This window comes from Palaemon carinicauda, chromosome 1, assembly GCF_036898095.1.
Source record: "Palaemon carinicauda isolate YSFRI2023 chromosome 1, ASM3689809v2, whole genome shotgun sequence".
NCBI classification, from domain to species: Eukaryota; Metazoa; Arthropoda; class Malacostraca; order Decapoda; family Palaemonidae; genus Palaemon; species Palaemon carinicauda.
This window is the reverse complement of record NC_090725.1, coordinates 112,236,839-112,256,068: the sequence shown is the minus strand read 5'-3', so window position 1 is coordinate 112,256,068 and position 19,230 is coordinate 112,236,839. Positions and strand designations below refer to the sequence as shown.

Genomic DNA, 19,230 nt, shown 5'->3' with positions numbered 1-19,230 from the left:
TTTTGGTTGACTGTGGCAAGACTGAGGAGAGTCGCAGTACCTGTTCTCAGTCAAGCAGAGCTTTCAGCCCTACCTTGAAACGTTTCCTAGTTCTTCTTTCCTCATTGACCCGTCTATAGTCCGAACGGTCGCCTCAGGATAAGTTCCATGTGGGGCGATCCAAGTTCCGGTGGCTTCAGGCAATGTTTAACCGGACTCCCTGGCCCTATGGGACCAGCGGAACTATTAGACCTGCAATGAGTGTTGACCTATGGAGCCTCTTGATGGTAGTGGATATTCTCGTCCTTTCCCCACATTCTTGATGCGGTTCTCGGACTCGTCAAAGGAAAGGGGGGGGGGGGGGGGGGCATGTTCCGGTCCAGGCCTATGGTCAAGACCTGAAGGATACCTCTCCATCATTCAGGCAGGCTTAGGGGCCTTAGTCTGGCCCCTCTTCAGATCCTACAGCTACTGCCGAGTCTCCCCGTTGCGCGTCGACTTCATTCTAACCAGCAGGGGACGCATTTTCACACCTTCACATCTTGCAGTAGAGATACCGGGATGATTGAGATTCTCTCAATACCACCATCGGCTCTCTCATTCCAGGCAGGGGAATGTTTCTCTCAGACTATCCGAGCAGAGCCTCATAGAGAGAGTGTACCTAGGGGTCTCTTGCCAGACACTGGCAAGATGCATTCCGGTGATGGTGGGACAACTTCGACGCCTGCGTCTTCCCTCCTTTTTGTCTGCGGACAATGGGCCTCAACAAGACCAGGTTGTCTGTCAACCTTTCAATGGGAGAGCTCCACTGGGACTACGCGCAGAACGGTTTCTGGACCCTCTGCTTCCCCTGACGGATCTCCCGGGAGAGCTTCTCCCACGGCGCAGAATACTCAAGCAACCACACTGCGACATCTCTCCCGAACCGGGACGTCGCTTCGGCTTCATGCCTGGAGACACTACGCTTCCTCCTCTAGAAGAGACAACCCGCTACAGTCGCGGTACGGAGGTCGCGTCATCTGCGATAGTCATCCACAGGGGTCTCCCAGGCAAAGTGAAGAGTCTAAGGTGGTTGGTGCCGTGGGAGATATACCTCTTCCCTTGAGGCCCCTTCTCCAGCAATAACAGTCTTATTGCCTTTCGGCGGGAGGAAACTCCTTTCCGCTCTCGGCAATGAAGCCTGTCGCTCAGCCTTTCCCTGACCTTCAGGCTTAAAGGAATAACTTTTTCCTGCCCGCTGGATCTATCCTCGCTCATGCGAAGCTACGATCGTCCCTGCCCTAGTCGGAGGAAGACCTCCAACTTGGAGCATGGCTCGGACTTTTAGTCCTTTGAGAGATCTTCTCAAGACCCTTTTACGACAGGCCTCGGATTGTATTCCGCCTTGGGTCTTCTGCTCACTCTGGCCACGGCCAGTGTGTAAGCAATCTTCTTGGTCTCTTACTACTCCCCCCTTTCTAAGGAAGAGGGGAAGGCAACATTCAGGCTCGCTCCTGAGTTGTTGGCTAGACTCAGAATCTGAGGGTCCCGGCCCTTCGGTCCGATTCATTCAAGATTTCGAGTCTCCATTCTGTGTCTGATGTCCCAAGACCTTCTCTTTCTTGCCAGTAAGGAATCGAGAGGTTAGCGCTGGGAACAGCTGCAGTTTGTCCTCAGTTGCAGCCGATTTGGGAACACAAGGAGGACATGGGGGGAGAGTCACCAGTATACCTCTTCAGCCCGGACTCGAGGACATTCATCTCTTCCTGTCTTCAGACCCTCCCCCGTCACGTCGCCCTACAGCACGATGTTGGATACATCGCAACGTCCCTCGCCTTCGAGTAATACTACTCTGTGACGCAGGTGCTACAAGCTGGAGTCTGGAAGCGTCTGATGACCTTCGCAGCCCGCTTCCTGCAGGGCGTGACCCACAGGAGTCTCGATACGTTGTCTATCGCTCTGTGATGGCTACACAACAGCTGGTCTAACCTCAGGCTCCCTTTTGGACAGGTAGCAGAAGGTTGAGGGCATTGTTATCAGGTTTTAGTCTGCATGAACGAAAGAAGTATGTCTGGCCCTTACTTCTTTCTTCATCATCCCCTCTACGGGGAAGCAGCATCCTGGTCCCTGCATAGCTGACCTCGAACCTCTGCAGGTAAACCATGCTTCCTTGTGTTCCGAGTATTGAGTCAATACTGTCGCGTCCCCCATACCCTGACGAGGTAGTATTGGGAACGTCCTAACCCAGAGTTCCTTCTGGAACTCCAGGTCAACTGCCTAGGACGAGTCACACTTCTTCCTTCACACACAAGCTTACGTAGGCCACATGGTTCCTTGCGGAGCAAGGAACTTGTGAGGTGCAGGGACTCCTTTTCTCGAGTGCGACTCACTCGGATTCTGAGTCCCCGGGTAAAGCCAAAGCCAGTATGGCTGGGGACTTTCCACCCTTCCTAAGGGATAAGTCACCCTTTGTAAATAGCGTGGTTTGTATTTCGGTTACGGAACAAATGACAGATTCGAAGATAATTTGTATTTTTCCTAACCATACAAACCTTAGCTATTTACACATATTTGCCCGCCAGCCCTGTCCCCCAAGACAAGTCCTACCTCTAAGTGAAAGTGAGTATTCACCTGTGTGTGAGGGGGAGGAGGGGTAGCTAGCTACCACTCCCCTACCCCCCCGCTAACTAGCGCGGGGGTAATACACCCTCGTTAAATTCTAATGGCTCGCCATTTCAGCTACGCTAAAAGTAATACCCTTTGTAAATAGCTAAGGTTTGTATGGTTAGGAAAAATACAAATTATCTTCGAATTTGTCATCTTTCTCCTTCAGAGGCTTCTTTGAAGAGAAAAAATTCCGGGACTTCTTCTTCCGTAGCTCTTTCCTCCTCCGAAGCTCCCCCTCGAGCGGTCTCTTCCGAGAGGCTGGCGAGTGGTAGCGTAGACCGTATTGCTGTTGACCGATCCCGGAGGAGGATTTGAATATGTCTAATCGTGATTTGTTACAGCTTTGGGCTTCCTTGGGGCTGCAGGGTTTGCCCTCCAAGGAAGCCCTGTTTGACATGATCAAACTTGGTGCGGCTGTCAAACAATCGCCAACTACAGCAGGGATAGATCCTCTGTCTGTGGTTGACGTTGTTGTGACGGAGACATCTCGTGGGTCTAGTCAAACCCCCGTTCCTGTTGCTGAGGTAGCTGACGGCTTAGATTCCCCCTCCGAACACCTTTCGAGGGAGGATCTAAGTCCCACGGTCTCTCCTGCCGGTGATTCTCCCCCTCGGGGGAGTTCACTTACAGAGACTCCTCTGCGGAGGCCCCTTGATGGTCAGCCTGCTGATCCCACGGCCCCTCGTGGGTGTATAAGGCGGAAGGCTCGTCCTCCCCTTCGCCGTAGAGGCCTTCCTTCCCCTCACAAGGGAGTTAGAAGGCGACTCGCCGTTCGCCGACCCTGCCAGCTACCACCTTAGACCTTCGGGACACAGTGACCAGTCTTCCTCCAGACCTGCTGATTTGCCGGTACCCTTTGATGTTGCGGATGCACGTTGCGCGCCACCTGATCCTGCCACTGCGCAGGCACCGGGCCCTTCGGGGCTTAAGGGCCTTGAGCGTCAAACCGCGCCTCTTGACCTCAAGCGCCAGGTTCTTGCTGCGCGCCCTCCTGCTGCTGCCGCTGTTCTTGTCTTAGCGCCACAGTGCTCACCTGCGCGTGCGCGCCCCTGTTCCTGCTACGCGCCAGGGTTCCCCTGCCGCGCCCGCATCCTTCTGCGCCCCGGCGTCCTCCAGCAGTTCCTGTGACAGCGCTCCAGCGCCCACCTGCCCACCGGCGCCCCAGCGTTCCCCGGTTCCTGCCTCGTCGCGCGCAGTTCAAGAGGTTCCTATGCTAGCGCACAGGCGCTCACAGGTTCGTCTGGAGTTACGCGCGAAGTGCGCCCACGCGCCGTTCCAGTCTCAGCGCTCACGGGCTCGCCAACGCGCCAGCACGCTTCCACATCGCAACCCGCTGCCCAGGAGGCGCCTAAGCTAGCGCACGGATGCTCACAGGCACCCCAGGGCTCTCTTTCCAGAATGCGCGATCCTGGACGCGTTCCAACCGCGTGCGACGCTTCGGTTGCGCGCCCTGTTCCAGTTATCAAGGCGCCCCATGCAACCCTCCAGCGCACACCTGTGTACCCTCATCAAACCGCGCGGCCTGCTCGCCCACCGCAGCAGCACACACCAGTGCGTCCACATCCTGTTGCGCGACATGCGCGCCCGCTATCACCTGCGCGCCCACAGGCGAGTATGCCTGTCCTTTCGGACCAGCGCCTACCTACTCGCCACCGCGCCATCCCTTCCTCGCGCTATCCTGAACCAGCACTCTCACGCCCTCGCCCGGTTCTCCCGGATACGCGCTCAGGCGCCCCTGTCCTCTCGCGTCCTTCAGTGCCGCATCAGGATGCTGCGCAACCTCGTATCCGGGCGCCTCCCGTTCCGGCTCCTGCGCGCCACACGCCCTCGCCATCTCCTACACGCGCCCGCGCCCACTCCAGCTCCTGCGCGCCACCGCGCCCACGCGCCCGCACCATCTCCTGCGCGCCATCGCTCCCACGCGCCTGTGACCTCGCGTACGCGCCACCGCGCCCTCGCTCCCGCTCCACCACCCTATCTCGCCCACACCGATGCGTGAGTGCGAGATTCCTGTGGCACGCGATCCTTTCGCGCGCGACCCTGACCAGGGCCCATCACGCGACCTCCAGCGTGAGCGTCGTCAGGCGGATAGGTCTTCGTCTCGTTCCCCTCCCCGCAAGCGCAGACCAGCGCGCTCGCCGGAGGAGGGGCGGTTCCCGGACAGGTCTAAGGACACTTTCTTTCCAGCTTCGCAGGCGAACCCGCATTTGTCGACTCCTCCAAGGGATCGAACGATCCCCTCCCTTCCAGAGGGAGTGTCTGACAGCGCGACTGTCAGCCAGCAGCCTTGGTTCGGTACCCTGGTCAGAGCTCTTGTGCAGGCGATGAAGACTGCCCTCTGTGACATGGGTCACAAATCAGTGGCAGCTTCCTCCCCCCTGAAGAGGAAGAGAGGAGTCTCTCCCGTGGAAACACCTCCAAGGCCTATTTTGTCTCCTCGCAGATCCTTGCGCAAGGCTCCTTCCCCCCCCCAGACTTTCTCTCCCTCCCCTGCGGATGAGGATTACCCACCCTCAGGAGAGTCGGACGAGCCGGACCCTTCCCCCATCGCACCAATGGTGGAAGCTCCGCCTCTCCCTGAGAAGTCTTCTCGACCAGGGGTGGAAAAGAGCCAGCACCCATCGTTACTCGAGTCCTGTATCCCGCCCAGGAGGGAACCGATTGACTGTAAGACGATCCCTAAATCGTCAACAAGGATCAGGCAGGAGCCATCTAGACCTTCCGAGGATGTCCACGTGTCCCCCCAGGAAGAGCCACTGGGGACGGGAGACTTCACTGCCAGTCCTTCAGGAGGAGAGCGCCAAGAGTCAGAACACGCATTCTGGCAAGTCCTGACCCTCATGAGGAACCTCAACGGGATCCCAGACCCTGAGATCCCTCCTCGTGAAGGTAAGGACACGGTCTTGGACCGCGTCTACGGCACCCAGAAACCCTCTAGGGCCAGTGCAGCTTTGCCCTAGTCTCAGGGGATGAAGAGTGCCAGGGACAAGGTCGAGGGCCAGCTCTCTGAGCTTGCCTCCTTTAGCAGATCCAGCGCCGGTAACAAGCTCCTCCCTCCTCCTCGAGTCCATCAGAGGAGGTACTTTGAGATCCTTGAGGAGTCTTTGTTTGGGTCTTCCGATGCATCACTCCGTGGAAGAACTCACCGGGGGAGTCCCTCTAGAGAGACTCTCCAACCGGCACGTGTCCTACTCAGCTACTGAGATCCTAAGCCCGGAGAAGGTCGCTAAGTGTGCCATGCAGGCAACTTCGTGGCTTGACATCTGGCTGGGGTCTCTGGGCATCCTGGTGTGGTCTGAGGATCTCTCCAAAGAAAGCACCAGGAAGGCACTGGAGACTTTCTTACTCTCAGGCACACAGACCATTGAGTTTCTGGCCCACCAAGTCTCGAGCTTGTGGGCCAATACGATTCTCAAACGTCGGGACGCTGTGGCTGAGAGGTTCCACCAGAAGGTTCCCAGTTCGGAGGTTAGCAGGCTCAGACACTCTTCCGTGTTTGGTAAGAATTTGTTTGAGCCTAAGGACGTGGAGCTTACCGCTGAGAGGTGGAGGAAGTCCAACCAGGATTCCCCATCCATAGGGCCCTGACATCAAGGCCCTACAAACCTCCAGCGGCTCAACAGCCCCGTCCAGCTAAGGACACGAAGAAGACCACTGCAGCAAAGCCAAAGGTGTCTAAGCCCTTTCCTACCAAGAGCAGAAGGAGCAAGAAGTCCTCCAGGGGAGGCAAGAACCCTAGAGGTAACAGCTGAGGCCGTAAACGCTAGGGTTGGCAGTCCCCCTGCATGTCCACCAGTGGGGGGATGCCTACAAAATTGCGCGACAAGGTGGCAGCAACTCGGGGCAGATGCCTGGACGATTTCCGTGATTGCTCTGGGTTATCACGTCCCGTTCACAGCCTCTCTACCTCCCCTGACAGCGAATCCAGTGTCGTTGAGCTCTCTTGCCATGGGATCGGCGAGAGGGCAAGCTCTTTGGGCAGAAGTCCAGTCCATGTTGAAGAAGGACGCTCTCCAGGAGGTTGTAGACGGGTCCCCAGGCTTCTACAGTCGACTCTTTCTTGTGAGAAAGGCGTCTGGAGGCTGGAGACCAGTCATCAACCTCTCAACCCTGAACGGGTTTGTCAAGCAGACTCCGTTCAGTATGGAGATGGCAGACACGGTCAGATTTGCAGTGAGACCACAAGACTTCATGTGTACACTGGACCTGAAGGACGCGTACTTCCAGATCCCAGTCCATCCGTCTTCAAGGAAGTTCCTAAGATTTTGCCTAGACAACAAGATCTACCAGTTCAAGGTGTTGTGTTTCGGTCTCTCCATAGCCCCTCAGGTGTTCACCAGAGTGTTCACCCTGATTTCATCGTGGGCTCACAGGATCGGCATCCGTCTCCTTCATTATCTGGACGACTGGCTGATCCTAGCGGACTCGGAGGCAACCCTTCTTCGCCACCGAGACAAGTTCCTCGAAGTTTGCCAGGATCTAGGGATCACGGTAAATCTCGAGAAGTCCTCTCTGCAGCCCTCTCAGAAACTGGTATATCTAGGCATGGTCATAGACACCAATCTCCACAAAGCCTTCCCATCAGACGACAGGATAACAAGGCTGAGAAAGGTTGCGAGACCTTTCCTCAATTGAGAACTCTCAGCCCAATCGTGGCTACGTCTCCTCGGCCACCTCTCCTCCCTGACCCGTCTCGTTCAAAACGGTTGCCTCAGAATGAGATCCCTCCAGTGGCGACTCAAGTCCCGGTGGAATCAAAGTCACGATTCCCCGGACACTTTGATCCTTATGGGTCCTGCGGAACGGATGGACCTCCAGTGGTGGGTGGCGGACGAGAACCTACGAAAGGGAGTGGATCTTCTCATCCTTCCCCCGGATTTGATGTTGTTCTCAGACGCATCAAAGAAAGGGTGGGGGGCCCACGTTCTGAACCACAGGACATCAGGCCTGTGGTCAGAATCAGAAAAGTACCTTCACATAAACCTGCTAGAAATGAAGGCCGTGTTCCTGGCACTTCAGAAGTTCCACCAAGTCCTGGCGGGCCACTCTGTGGTGGTGATGAGCGACAACACCACGGTGGTGGCTTATATCAACAAGCAGGGAGGTACCTTTTCGGAACAGCTATCCCATCTTGCAGTAGAGATCCTGAGCTGGTCTGAAGTCCACTCGATCTCGCTAGTGGCTCGCTTCATTCCAGGCAAAAGGAATGTGCTCGCCGACAGTCTGAGCAGAGCGACGCAGATAGTGAGTACCGAGTGGTCTTTGGATCCTCAAGTAGCCAACAAAGTCCTGACTTTTTGGGGTTCCCCGATGGTGGATCTGTTCACTACAGCGCTGAATTTCAAGCTCCCGCTGTACTGTTCCCCAGTCCCAGACCCCAAGGCTCTCTGGCAGGATGCCTTCCAACTACGGTGGGACAACGTTGATGTGTACGCCTTTCCCCCGTTCTGTCTGATGAGGAAGGTGCTCAACAAGACCAGAATATCGGTCAATCTTTCAATGACCCTGATAGCTCCACTATGGCATCACGCAGAATGGTTCCCGGACCTTCTGCAACCCTCACAGAGGTTCAGAGAGAACTCCTTCCACGTCATGAGCTACTCAAACAACCACACGCCAACATCTTCCACAAAGCCGTAGCTTCGCTTCGACTTCATGCCTGGAGACTATCGAGCATCTCCTCACAGAGAGAGGATTTTCGCAACAAGTTGCGAACAGGATGTCTGGTCACCTGCGCAAGTCATCCTCAGGGGTCTACCAGGCAAAGTGGCAAGTCTTCTGTGGTTGGTGTCGTGGAAGGGGTATCTCTCCCCTCGATGCCACTATTCCAGCAACAGCGGAGTTCCTCGTGTATTTGCGGGAGGAAATGCGCCTTTCAGTCTCGGCAGTGAAAGGCTATCGTTCAGCCGTAAGTCTTGCCTTCAGGCGTAAAGGAATGGACATTTCTTCCTCTGGAACTTTCCCTTCTCATACGAAGTTATGAACTTACCTGCCCTCAGTCAGCAGTGAGATCTCCTCCATGAAACGTGGTTCGAGTTCTCAGGTCTCTGAAGAGACCTCCCTACGAACCATTACGCCAGGCTTCAGATCGCCACCTTACCTGGAAGACGGTTTTCCTGCTAGGTTTGGCCTCGGCCAAGCGATTCAGTGAGCTACATGGTCTCTCGTACGACATCGCCCATTAAAGGGGATGGGGGGAGGTAACGTTCAGCTTCGTCCCTGAGTTTGTTGCTAAGACTCAGAATCCGGGAGTGCCGGACCCTAGGTTCGACTCTTTCCAGGTTTCGAGTCTCCGTTCTGTAACAGATGATCCAGACCATCTCCTACTGTGCCCAGTGAGGAGTCAGAGGTTGTATCTTAAAAGAACAGCTGCAGTTCGTCCCCAAGTGCGAGCCCTGTTCGTGAGCACCGGGAGGACGAAGAGGAGGGTCACCAGGAATACCATCTCGGCCGGGATTCGCCTTGAATCCTGACCCTCCTCCGTTACGTCGCCCTAGAGCACATGATGTCGGGCATAGCTACGTCCCTGGCCTTCAAGAAAAATTATTCAGTGACGCAGGTTCTTCAAGCTGGGGTGTGGAAGCGTCAGACCACCTTCACGGCCCACTACCTGCAAGACATGACACACAGGAGGCTCGATACGTTCTCTATCGGCCCTGTGGTGGCTGCATAACAGCTGGTCTAACCTCAGGCTCCTTAATGGACAAGTAGCAGAAGGTTGAGGGCATTGTTACTCGGTTTTAGTCTGCGTGAATGAAAAGATCTGTCTGGCCCTTATTCTTTTCTTCATCCTCTCCTCCCTTGGAGAAAGCAGCACCCTGGGTTCTCTGCACAGCCGACCTCGAACCTCTGCAGGTAAGCCATGCTCCCTTGTGTTCCTAGTATTAAATGTAATACTGTCATGTCCCCATACCCTGACGAGGTGGTATTGGTAGAGTCCTAGCCTAGATTTCCATCTGAAGAACTCCAGGTCAACTTCCTAGGACGAGTCACTTCTCACCTTCACACACAGCTTATGTATGCCGCAGCAGTTTCACAGCATGCTAGCGAGGAGCAGGGACCCCTTATTGCTTGAGTACTTACACACTCGAATTTGGGGTCCCCGGGCATGCCAAAGCCAGTATGGTAGGGACTTACCTCCCTTCCTAAGGGTTGAGTCACCCCATGTAAATAGCATGGTTTGTATTTCAGTTACGGAACAAATGACAAATTCGTAGATAATTTGTATTTTTCCTAACTATACAAACCTTAGCTATTTACACATATTTGCCCACCAGCCCTGTCCCCCGGGATAAGTCCTACCTCTAAGCAAAGTGAAGCATTCACCTGTGTGTGTGTGAGGGGTGGGGGGGGGGGTTAGCTAGCTACCCCTCCTTACCCCCTGCTAACTAGCGGCGGGGTAGTAAACCCTTGTTAAAACTTTTATGGCTCGTCATTCAGCTACGCCGAAGTAATTACCCCATGTAAATAGGTAAGGTTCGTATAGTTAGGAAAAATACAAATTATCTACGAATTTGTCATATTTGGCAGTCTCTAGGACATTGTCTTGCTTGATAGGGCAATATCACGAACCCTTGCCTCTGCCATTCATGAGTGTCCTTTAAACCCGCCTCAACCACCCCGCAAATCCTAGGCAAGGGCTCAGCACTATGTCAGGTGGGGATTCCCCGCCACCTTGTTAGAAATTTTAACTGCCACCCTTCAACTTTGCTGAAAACATACTCCTATTAAAGGATTCTGGGTCTGTGTAGTTTGGAAAAATAGAAATTGCCTTAAATAAATTTTTTATATTTTGTATTGTTAGAATCTAGCCAATTGTTTCCAATTGCTTTACCTTGTACAGTATATTTATATTTGCTTCTAGTGCAATTACAGTAATGTATTGAAATACAGGAATGACTCAAGATACGAAATTCATTCCAGAGTGGTTTTCGTTTTGTGAATTTTTTGTATTATGTGTCACTTTCTATGTGTAAATCGCCTAATCTGTTCCAAACCCTACAAAAACACCACTTTAAATTTTATGATAAGGCTAAACTGTGTAGCCAAATACATTTGAATTATTCAATATACGTAACCTAATTGTTAATACCTTTAAATTAGGTAGTTATTAGAATATAATTATATTATTGTCATTTGCCTTTTGATTAATGCATTCATTCTGTAGTACAGTACTAGAGAACACTAATTTGACCATTAAACATATTGATAAGGGTAACTATGGCATAATATGTTGCTTATATTTTTTCAATTCTTTTAGCATTTCTTGTTTTATTTTCAGGCACAATTACGAGCAAGTGTTTTCTTGGCATTAGAAGAAGAATTTCAGGAAGTAAGTAGCTAATAAATGTCTTCATTTCTTATTGTAATTCGTGTTCTTTGCTGCTACATTTTGAGAAATATTTTGGAGGCTACCCACAAAATCCAATTGTATTCAGTGCAATTTTCTCAGCAGTTTTATTTATATTGATGGTTTGCTTTTAACAGAAAAACGTCCCGTTAGTCAGTCCATCGGTTAAACAGCTTCTTGGGTCGAGAGAAGGAGCTTTGGCTGCTGCTTTGGTACAAGATTTTCTTCAGTCTCTTAATCTAGATTTTTCCCTGTCTGTTTTTGCCCCGGAGTCAGGGCATTCTGCGTTGTGGAACTTCCCTGGGAAGGATGCTGTGAAGAAAGATCTCAATTTAGATGCAAAGAAAGGTTTGTTTTCTGTTTTTGAATTTTCATTACTTTTCTTATATCTTTTTGTGATTCAAAGACTCATTTATTTTATATTTATTCCTGCATGGATACAAGACATCATCCTTTACTATAGGAGAATAGATAACAGTGAAGCTGGAACACGGGAGTTAAATTCATTATGAGGTGTAAACAACCGAAAGGTAATTAGAAGTTCCTTTCAGCTACAGAATCTGGCCACAATTTTATCCACACTGAATTTAAGGCTCTTTGTGTTACATCCAGCCATGCTTCATCTATAATTTTCAAACAATGCACAGGTAGGCGACTGCCTTCTCAGCCGACTCACTGACAATTCACTTGGATCTCAGCCGTGAATGAGAATAGACATTTTTGCTGGTTGAAGTTTCAGTATAATTAATTTATACCTTCGAAAGGGAGTGGATCTTCTCGTCCTCGTCCCGGATTTGATGCTGTTCTCGGACGCGTCAAAAGAAGGGTGGGGGGCCCATGTTCTGAACCACAGGTTTTCAGGCCGGTGGTGAAAGCCGTATATCTGGCCCTTCAACAGTTCCAACAGACCCTGGCGGGTCACTCTGTGGTGGTGATGAGCGACAACACCACAGTAGTGGCTTATATCAACAAGCAGGGAGGTACCTTTTCACAACAGCTATCCCATCTTGCAGTAGAGATTCTGAGATGGGCCGATATCTGCTCGATACCACTATCAGCTCGCTTCATTCCTGGCAAAAGGAATGTGCTCGCCGACAGTCTGAGCAGAGCTCCGCAGGTAGTGAGTACCGAGTGGTCTTTGGATCCTCTAGTAGCCAACAAAGTCCTGACTTTGTGGGGTTCCCCGACAGTGGACTTGTTCGCGACAGCCTTGAATTTCAAGCTGCCGCTGTACTGCTCCCGAGTCCCGGACCCCAAGGCACTCTGGCAAGATGCCTTCCAACAACGGTGGGACAACATCGACGTTTACGCCTTCCCGCCGTTCTGTCTGATGAGAAGGGTGCTCAACAAGACCAGACTATCGGTCAACCTGTCGATGACCTTGAAAGCTCCGCTATGGCATCATGCAGAGTGGTTCCCGGACCTTCTGCAGCTCCTGACGGAACTCCCGAGAGAACTCCCTCCGCGACACAAGCTACTCAAGCAACCACACTGCAACATCTTCCACAAAGCCGTAGCATCGCTTCGGCTTCACGCCTGGAGACTATCCAGCATCTCCTCACAGAGAGAGGCTTTTCGCAACAAGTTGCGGAGAGGATGTCTCGACACCTGCGAAAGTTATCTGCAGGGGTCTACCAGGCGAAGTGGAGAGTCTTCTGTGGTTGGTGTCGTGGAAGGGGTATCTCTCCCCTCGATGCCACTATGCCTGCAATATCGGAGTTCCTCGTGTATTTGCGGGAAGAAAAGCCCCTTTCGGTCTCGGCGGTGAAAGGCTATCGCTCAGCCTTAACCCTGGCCTTCAGGCTGAAAGGAATGGACATTTCCTCCTCGCTGGAACTTTCCCTACTCATACGAAGCTACGAGCTTACCTGCCCTCAGTCGGAAGTGAGACCTCCTCCATGGAACGTGGTTCGGGTCCTCACGTCTCTTAAGAGACCTCCGTTCGAGCCATTACGCCAGGCTTCTGATCGTCACCTTACTTGGAAAACGGTGTTCCTGCTTGCTTTGGCCTCGGCCAAACGAGTCAGTGAACTTCATGGTCTCTCTTACGACGTCGCCCATTCAAGGGGATGGGGGGAGGTAACGTTCGGGTTCGTCCCTGAGTTTGTTGCTAAGACTCAGAATCCTGGAGTTCCGGACCCACGGTTCGACGCCTTCAGGATTTTGAGTCTCCATTCTGTAACAGATGACCCAGACCATCTCCTACTGTGCCCAGTAAGGAGTCTGAGGCTCTATCTGAAGAGAACAGCTGCAGTTCGTCCTCGAGTGCAAGCCCTGTTTGTGAGCACAGGGAGGATGAAGAGGAGGGTCACTAAGAACACCATCTCAGCTTGGATTCGCAGGGTTATCCACCATTCCCTGAATCCAGACCCTCCTCCGTCACGTCGCCCGAGAGCACACGATGTCAGAGGCATCGCTATGTCCCTGACATTCAAGAGAAATTTCTCCGTGACACAGGTTCTACAAGCTGGGGTCTGGAAGCATCAAACGACCTTCACAGCCCACTACCTGCAGGACGTGACCCACAGGAGGCTCGATACGTTCTCTATCGGCCCTGTGGTGGCTGCACAACAGCTGGTCTAACCTCTGGCTCGTTAATGGACAAGTAGCAGAAGGTTGAGGGCATTGTTACCCGGTTTTAGTCTGCATGAATGAAAAAGTATGTCTGGCCCTTACTCTTTTCTTCATCCTCCCCTCTCTTGGAGAAAGCAGCATCCTGTGTTCTCTGCGCAGCTGACCTCAAACCACTGCGGGTAAACCATGCTTCCTTGTGTTCCGGGTATTAATATAATACTGTCGCCTCCCCCATACCCTTACGTGGTGGTATTTGGAACGTCCTATCCTAGAATTCCATCTAAAGGATTTCAGGTCAACTTCCTTGGACCAGTCACACTTTTTTCCTTCACACACTAGATTATGTAGGCCACACGTTCCTACTTGCGAGATGTAGGGACTCCATATCTCGAGTGCTACACACTCAGATCCTGAGTCCCCGGGCAAAGCCAAAGCCAGTAAGGCTGGGACTTACCACCCTACCTAAGGGTTGAGTCACCCCTTGTAAATAGCGTGGTTTGTATTTCGGTTACGGAACAAATGACAAATTTGTAGATAATTTGTATTTTTCAATATTTAACTTAGCCGGTGATTATATAGCTGCAACTCTGTTGCTCGACAGACAACTCTACGGAAAAACTCGCCAGCGATCGCTACACAGGTTGCGGGTGTGCCCAACAGCGCCATCTGTCGACCAGATACCCAGCTCTCAATGTAAACAGACTCAATTTTCTCTCTGTCGAGGTGTCGACAAGACATACTTTACTCGCTGTTGCTAAACTGGAGTTTTTCACATCTATTTGGTGAAGTACTATATTCTAGTTTTGAGCTTTCGCTATTCAGGTGTTTTATCTTCATCTTAAATCTTGAACTCGTTTTGGATAGATTTAATTATGGTGACAAAGAGAGTATGGACTTTCTTTCACTTTTAAATGGCCGACCCTTCCCTTAGACGGAAGTGTGTTTAGGCTTTTAGTAATTATCTTATCACGTTATAGATTTTCCTCTATATATTTTATATCTCTCCGCCTTTATTAGGCCTCTTCGGTTAACTTTCCATTTATTATAAACATATAAAAATAAATTTTAATGTTTTGTTTATATGCGACCTTTCCTGAGAGTAGGCGGTCCTAACTTGGATACCGAAGTTAATCAACGTTGAGCCCTTTATATCGTAATTAGCTTTTAAAGAGCTAAGGATTTAAAACTTTTTAAATGTAATATTTTATGAAAGAATTTCTTTGATAGTCTTCGTACTGTTTTCAAAGATGAACTAACGTTTAGTTTATTTATGCTATGCAGTTGTTGACGTTCAGGACGTTCAACATGCGCTCTATCGTTACGATAGAGAGAGAGTGTATCACGGTTTCACTTTGCAGTAAGAGTAAATCGATTCTGACGTTTTGTTCATTCTTTCTTAGCTTAAATGTTTTAAATTCTATTTTAAAGGAACTTTTTATTTGAAAAACCTTTCAGTTTTTTCCTTTAGTCAAATAACATGTTTTTTTGACGAAATATAATTGGGCTCTTCTCTTAGGTGCGAAATCAAGAGAGAAAGAGAGAGAGAGATAGAGACGGAGGGAGAGAGAGGAGAGAAAACGTTCCGTTCAAGCGGGTAACGTTGTTCTCGAGTTACTCTCGTCCCTAGTCGCTGTACGGGGAGGAAGGATAAAACGTTTTTAGTTTTTTATTCTCGTCCCCAGGCTATGTGCGGTGAGAGATTGAAAACGTAGTTTATATGAACTAGTGTTTAGTCTCTTTCCCAGCCACTGATTTTTTTATCTTAAAATATGTTTTCTGTTTTATGCTGGTATTAATGAGCTTGCATTATACGACTGATTTCGCAATTACTACCTTTTAATGAAGGGTAGAATTGCGTGTTTCAGGTAGAAATCAGTAAAAATTTCGATTTCAGTGAAATAAGTGCAAAACAGAAAATCGAAGTGATAAAGTGATATGCGCAAAGTGTTACAGTGTTGCGTCCGAGGGTTCGTCTGTTCGTGCCTGTCGTTCACCTAGTCCGGGACCTCTTGCATGCTCCCAAGCCCAGGGGAGAAGTAATGTCAAACGACTTATGGGTTCGAGAGGCCTTGATCAACGAACAGACGTTTTCCCTCTATGGTATCGGGTGTATCTTACCAAGATCTCCCCTACCATAAGACGAGAGAGACGTTGTTTCTCCTCGTCATCCGAAGGCTTTTCGCATAAGAAACCTGTCACAAGGTTTCGAAGCCCTTAAGCGAAAGTCAGTCCTTTCAGGACAGGTCCAGCGTCCTGGTTACAACCATTAGGACAGCTCTGACCCTATGCAGTCATCGGATAACTGCTCGCCGCCTAACAAAAGCGTAACACAGACTCCGAGAGTCTTTTTTTGTTGGCAAAGTGTTGCGGTCACAGACGTTACCCTCGTCTCTTACCACAACCATTTCCGTTGATCCTTAATGGGTTGTATGGCAAGACATGCAGTATATGCTTGCCTCCCTTATGGAAGACTATTCTGCCGATTAGTCCGTTGAGTCTAGCCGTTTATCTCATCGATATCCTGGCTTTCAGCCAACCTAACGTTCCTTTGTGCTTACTGTTGACGTTGGCGTAGCTTAGTCACGTCAGTCAGGTTGTTTAGAACCACACTCGATGCGGTCTCGTGTGGTTTTTCAGCCGCATTTGGACGTTAGGCCACTTGCTGATGCTCCTGTTGACGTTCAAGACGTTCACTAACAATCGGAGTTGACTTGTTTTGACGCTGTGCGTCAACCTCCGCATTCTAGAGTTGTTTTGACTGCTCAGTCTAGGCAGTCAAAGCAGTCTCGAGTGGACGCTGTGCGTCCTCACGCACCTGTTGTGGTTGACAGTTCAGTTGTTGACAGTTCACAGACTGTCAAGCAGTTACATGACGTTGCGTTCTGGTCCGCTACTAATGCACCAGTGAGTGTGGACTCTGCTTGTAAAGCATTGCCACCACGGTAGGTCTCTCCCTTGCTTGAGACAAGGTTCCTGTAGATGAGGAAGTTGCTGTTCCCCCTCCTACTGATATTCCCTTGAGGACTCTGTCAGATGGAGAGGAGCCTAAAGCTGCTTAGCCCCCTATGGACTTTAATTAAATCATGATGATTTTTTTTAAGGATCTTTGTCCGGATCTTTTTGTAACTGCTGCTCCTCGTTCGCCTAAACGTCAGAGCTTACACTAGGCCTAGCTACTTCGAAGCCGTTGTTTTTAAGCTAGTGCTCTCTCGCTCTCCTAGAGAGCTTTACGTTGGCTAGGCGACTGGTTTTTCACCAGGAGGAGTTTGGGGGATACAGCCTTTGCTTTCCCTTCTTTTAAACTGGTTTATAGAGCGAGAGTCTGATATGACACGAGAGAAGTTCTCGGCTTGGGAGTTCATGCCTCTGCCCAGATAGACTTCTCAATTCTCGTAGACTCTCCCTGGCGCCTGGCCAGGAGACGCTCCAAGTTTTTTACAGGTCAACTTCACAGCTGTTCTCGAGCCTTTGAAGTTTTGCTGTACAATTATGTCATGCATAACAAGGCTTTCAGGGATGGTAAGCGGTACCGCCTCAGTCGCTAACCCCGTCTGTTGCCGCACCTGCTCCCGTAGACCCTAAATGGGCTTTGCTGCAAGACATGCAGTCCAAGCTTGCGTCCTTGATAGAGGACTTTAATGCGGAGAAGGTTGCTACCGAACCTTCTGGCCAACAACCTTCCAACCGGTCGGTTGTGCGCCCTGTTGACGCTGAGGTAACCTACTCGCGTCTGCCAGTTGAGGTGGTTCCTCCACCGATGCGACCCAGTGTGGGTTGCCAGCCGCACGTTGACGTTAAGCGGCGCTCGGAGGTGGTTGTTGACGTTCAGGACGTTCAACAACCAGCAGAGGTGACTTGTTTTGACGCAGTGCGTCAACCTCAGCAACCCGGTAGGGTGTTGACTGCACAACCCAGACGGTCTAGACAGTCTCGGGTTGACGCTGTGCTTCCTCGCGCACCCATGGTTGTTGACAGTTCACAGACTGTGCAGCAGTTCCATGATGTTGCGTCCGGCTCCGTCACGCATGCACCAGTGCGACCGGACTCAGCGAGCCAGACGTTGCCCACTCCGTTGCCGTTTCCTCATCAGTTTTCGGATGAGGAACCCTCTGATGAGGACATTGCTGAACAACAAGACGATCAGCCCCCAGAATAGATCAAGCCCTGCTATCCATCCAGAAGATGCTGAAGAAGGAACGCTGCTCAGTCAGGCTGTGGATGAGTCTGGTAGGGACGCTGTCATCCGTGGAACAATTTGTGTCACTAGGAAGACTACACCTCCGTCCTCTTCAATACCATCTAGCTTTTCACTGGAAAAAGGACAAGACGCTAGAAGCGGTCTCGATCCCGGTTTCCGAAAAGATAAAGTCTTGTCTGACTTGGTGAAAGGACAATATCAACCTAAGAGAGGGTCTTCCCCTGGCTGTTCAGACTCCCAACCACGTTCTCTTCTCGGACGCATCGGACGTGGGCTGGGGCGCGACACTAGACGGTCGGGAATGCTCAGGACTGTGGAACTCGAGTCAGAGGAGCATGCATATCAACTGCAAGGAGCTGTTGGCAGTACATCTGGCCTTGAAAAGCTTCAAGTCTCTCCTTCGAGGCAAAGTGGTGGAAGTTAACTCGGACATCACCACGGCCTTGGCGTACATCTCCAAACAAGGAGGTACCCACTCACGGACGTTGTACGAGATCGCAAGGGACCTGCTCATCTGGTCAAAAGGTCAAGACATCTCCCTAGTAACGAGGTTCATCCAAGGCGACTTGAACGTCATAGCAGATTGTCTCAGTCGGAAAGGGCAAGTAATTCCAACCGAATGGACCCTCCACAAGGATGTGTGCAAGAGACTTTGGGCCACTTGGGGTAAAACCATCCATAGATCTCTTTGCAACCTCGCTGACCAAGAGGCTTCCAATCTATTGCTCTCCAGTCCCGGACCCAGCAGCAATACATATAGATGCTTTCCTCCTAGATTGGTCACATCTGGATCTCTACGCATTCCCACCGTTCAAGATTGTCAACAAGGTACTGCAGAAGTTCGCCTCTCACGAAGGGACAAGGTTGACGTTAGTTGCTTCCCTCTGGCCCGCGAGAGAATGGTTCACCGAGATACTTCGATGGTTAGTAGACGTTCCCAGTAGTCTTCCTCTAAGGGTAGACCTTCTACGTCAGCCACACGTAAAGAAGGTACTCCAAAGCCTCCACGCTCTTCGTCTGACTGCCTTCAGACTATCGAAAGACTCTCGAGAGCTAGAGGCTTTTCGAAGGAAGCAGCCAGTGCGATTGCTAGAGCAAGGAGAGCGTCTTCCATTAGAGTCTACCAATCGAAGTGGGAAGTCTTCCGAGACTGGTGCAAGTCAGTTTCTGTATCCTCGACCAGTACCTCTGTAGCTCAAATAGCTGTTTTTCTCTTATACCTGAGAAAAGGACGATCCCTTTCAGCTCCCACTATCAAGGGCTACAGAAGCATGTTGGCATCAGTCTTCCGGCATAGAGGCTTAGATCTTTCCAAACATAAATATCTGCAAGACCTCCTTAAGTCTTTTGAGACCACCAAGGAGCGTCGTTTGGCTACCCCTGGATGGAATTTAGACGTGGTACTAAGATTCTTCATGTCAGACAGGTTGGAGCCGTTACAATCAGCCTCCCTGAAAGATCTCACTCTTAAGACTCTTTTCCT

General features: G+C 50.9%; 1 protein-coding gene across 1 annotated transcript in view; it reads left to right on the top strand.

Annotated features, from left to right (window-relative positions):
- Positions 1-19,230, top strand: part of LOC137650975 (centrosomal protein 43-like) — a 119,658-nt gene that overhangs the window by 10,917 nt on the left and 89,511 nt on the right. Inside the window, exons 2-3 of the mRNA XM_068384115.1 lie at positions 10,907-10,957; positions 11,113-11,323. Coding sequence (XP_068240216.1) covers positions 10,907-10,957; positions 11,113-11,323 — 262 coding nt within the window. The remainder of the gene's footprint in view (positions 1-10,906; positions 10,958-11,112; positions 11,324-19,230) is intronic.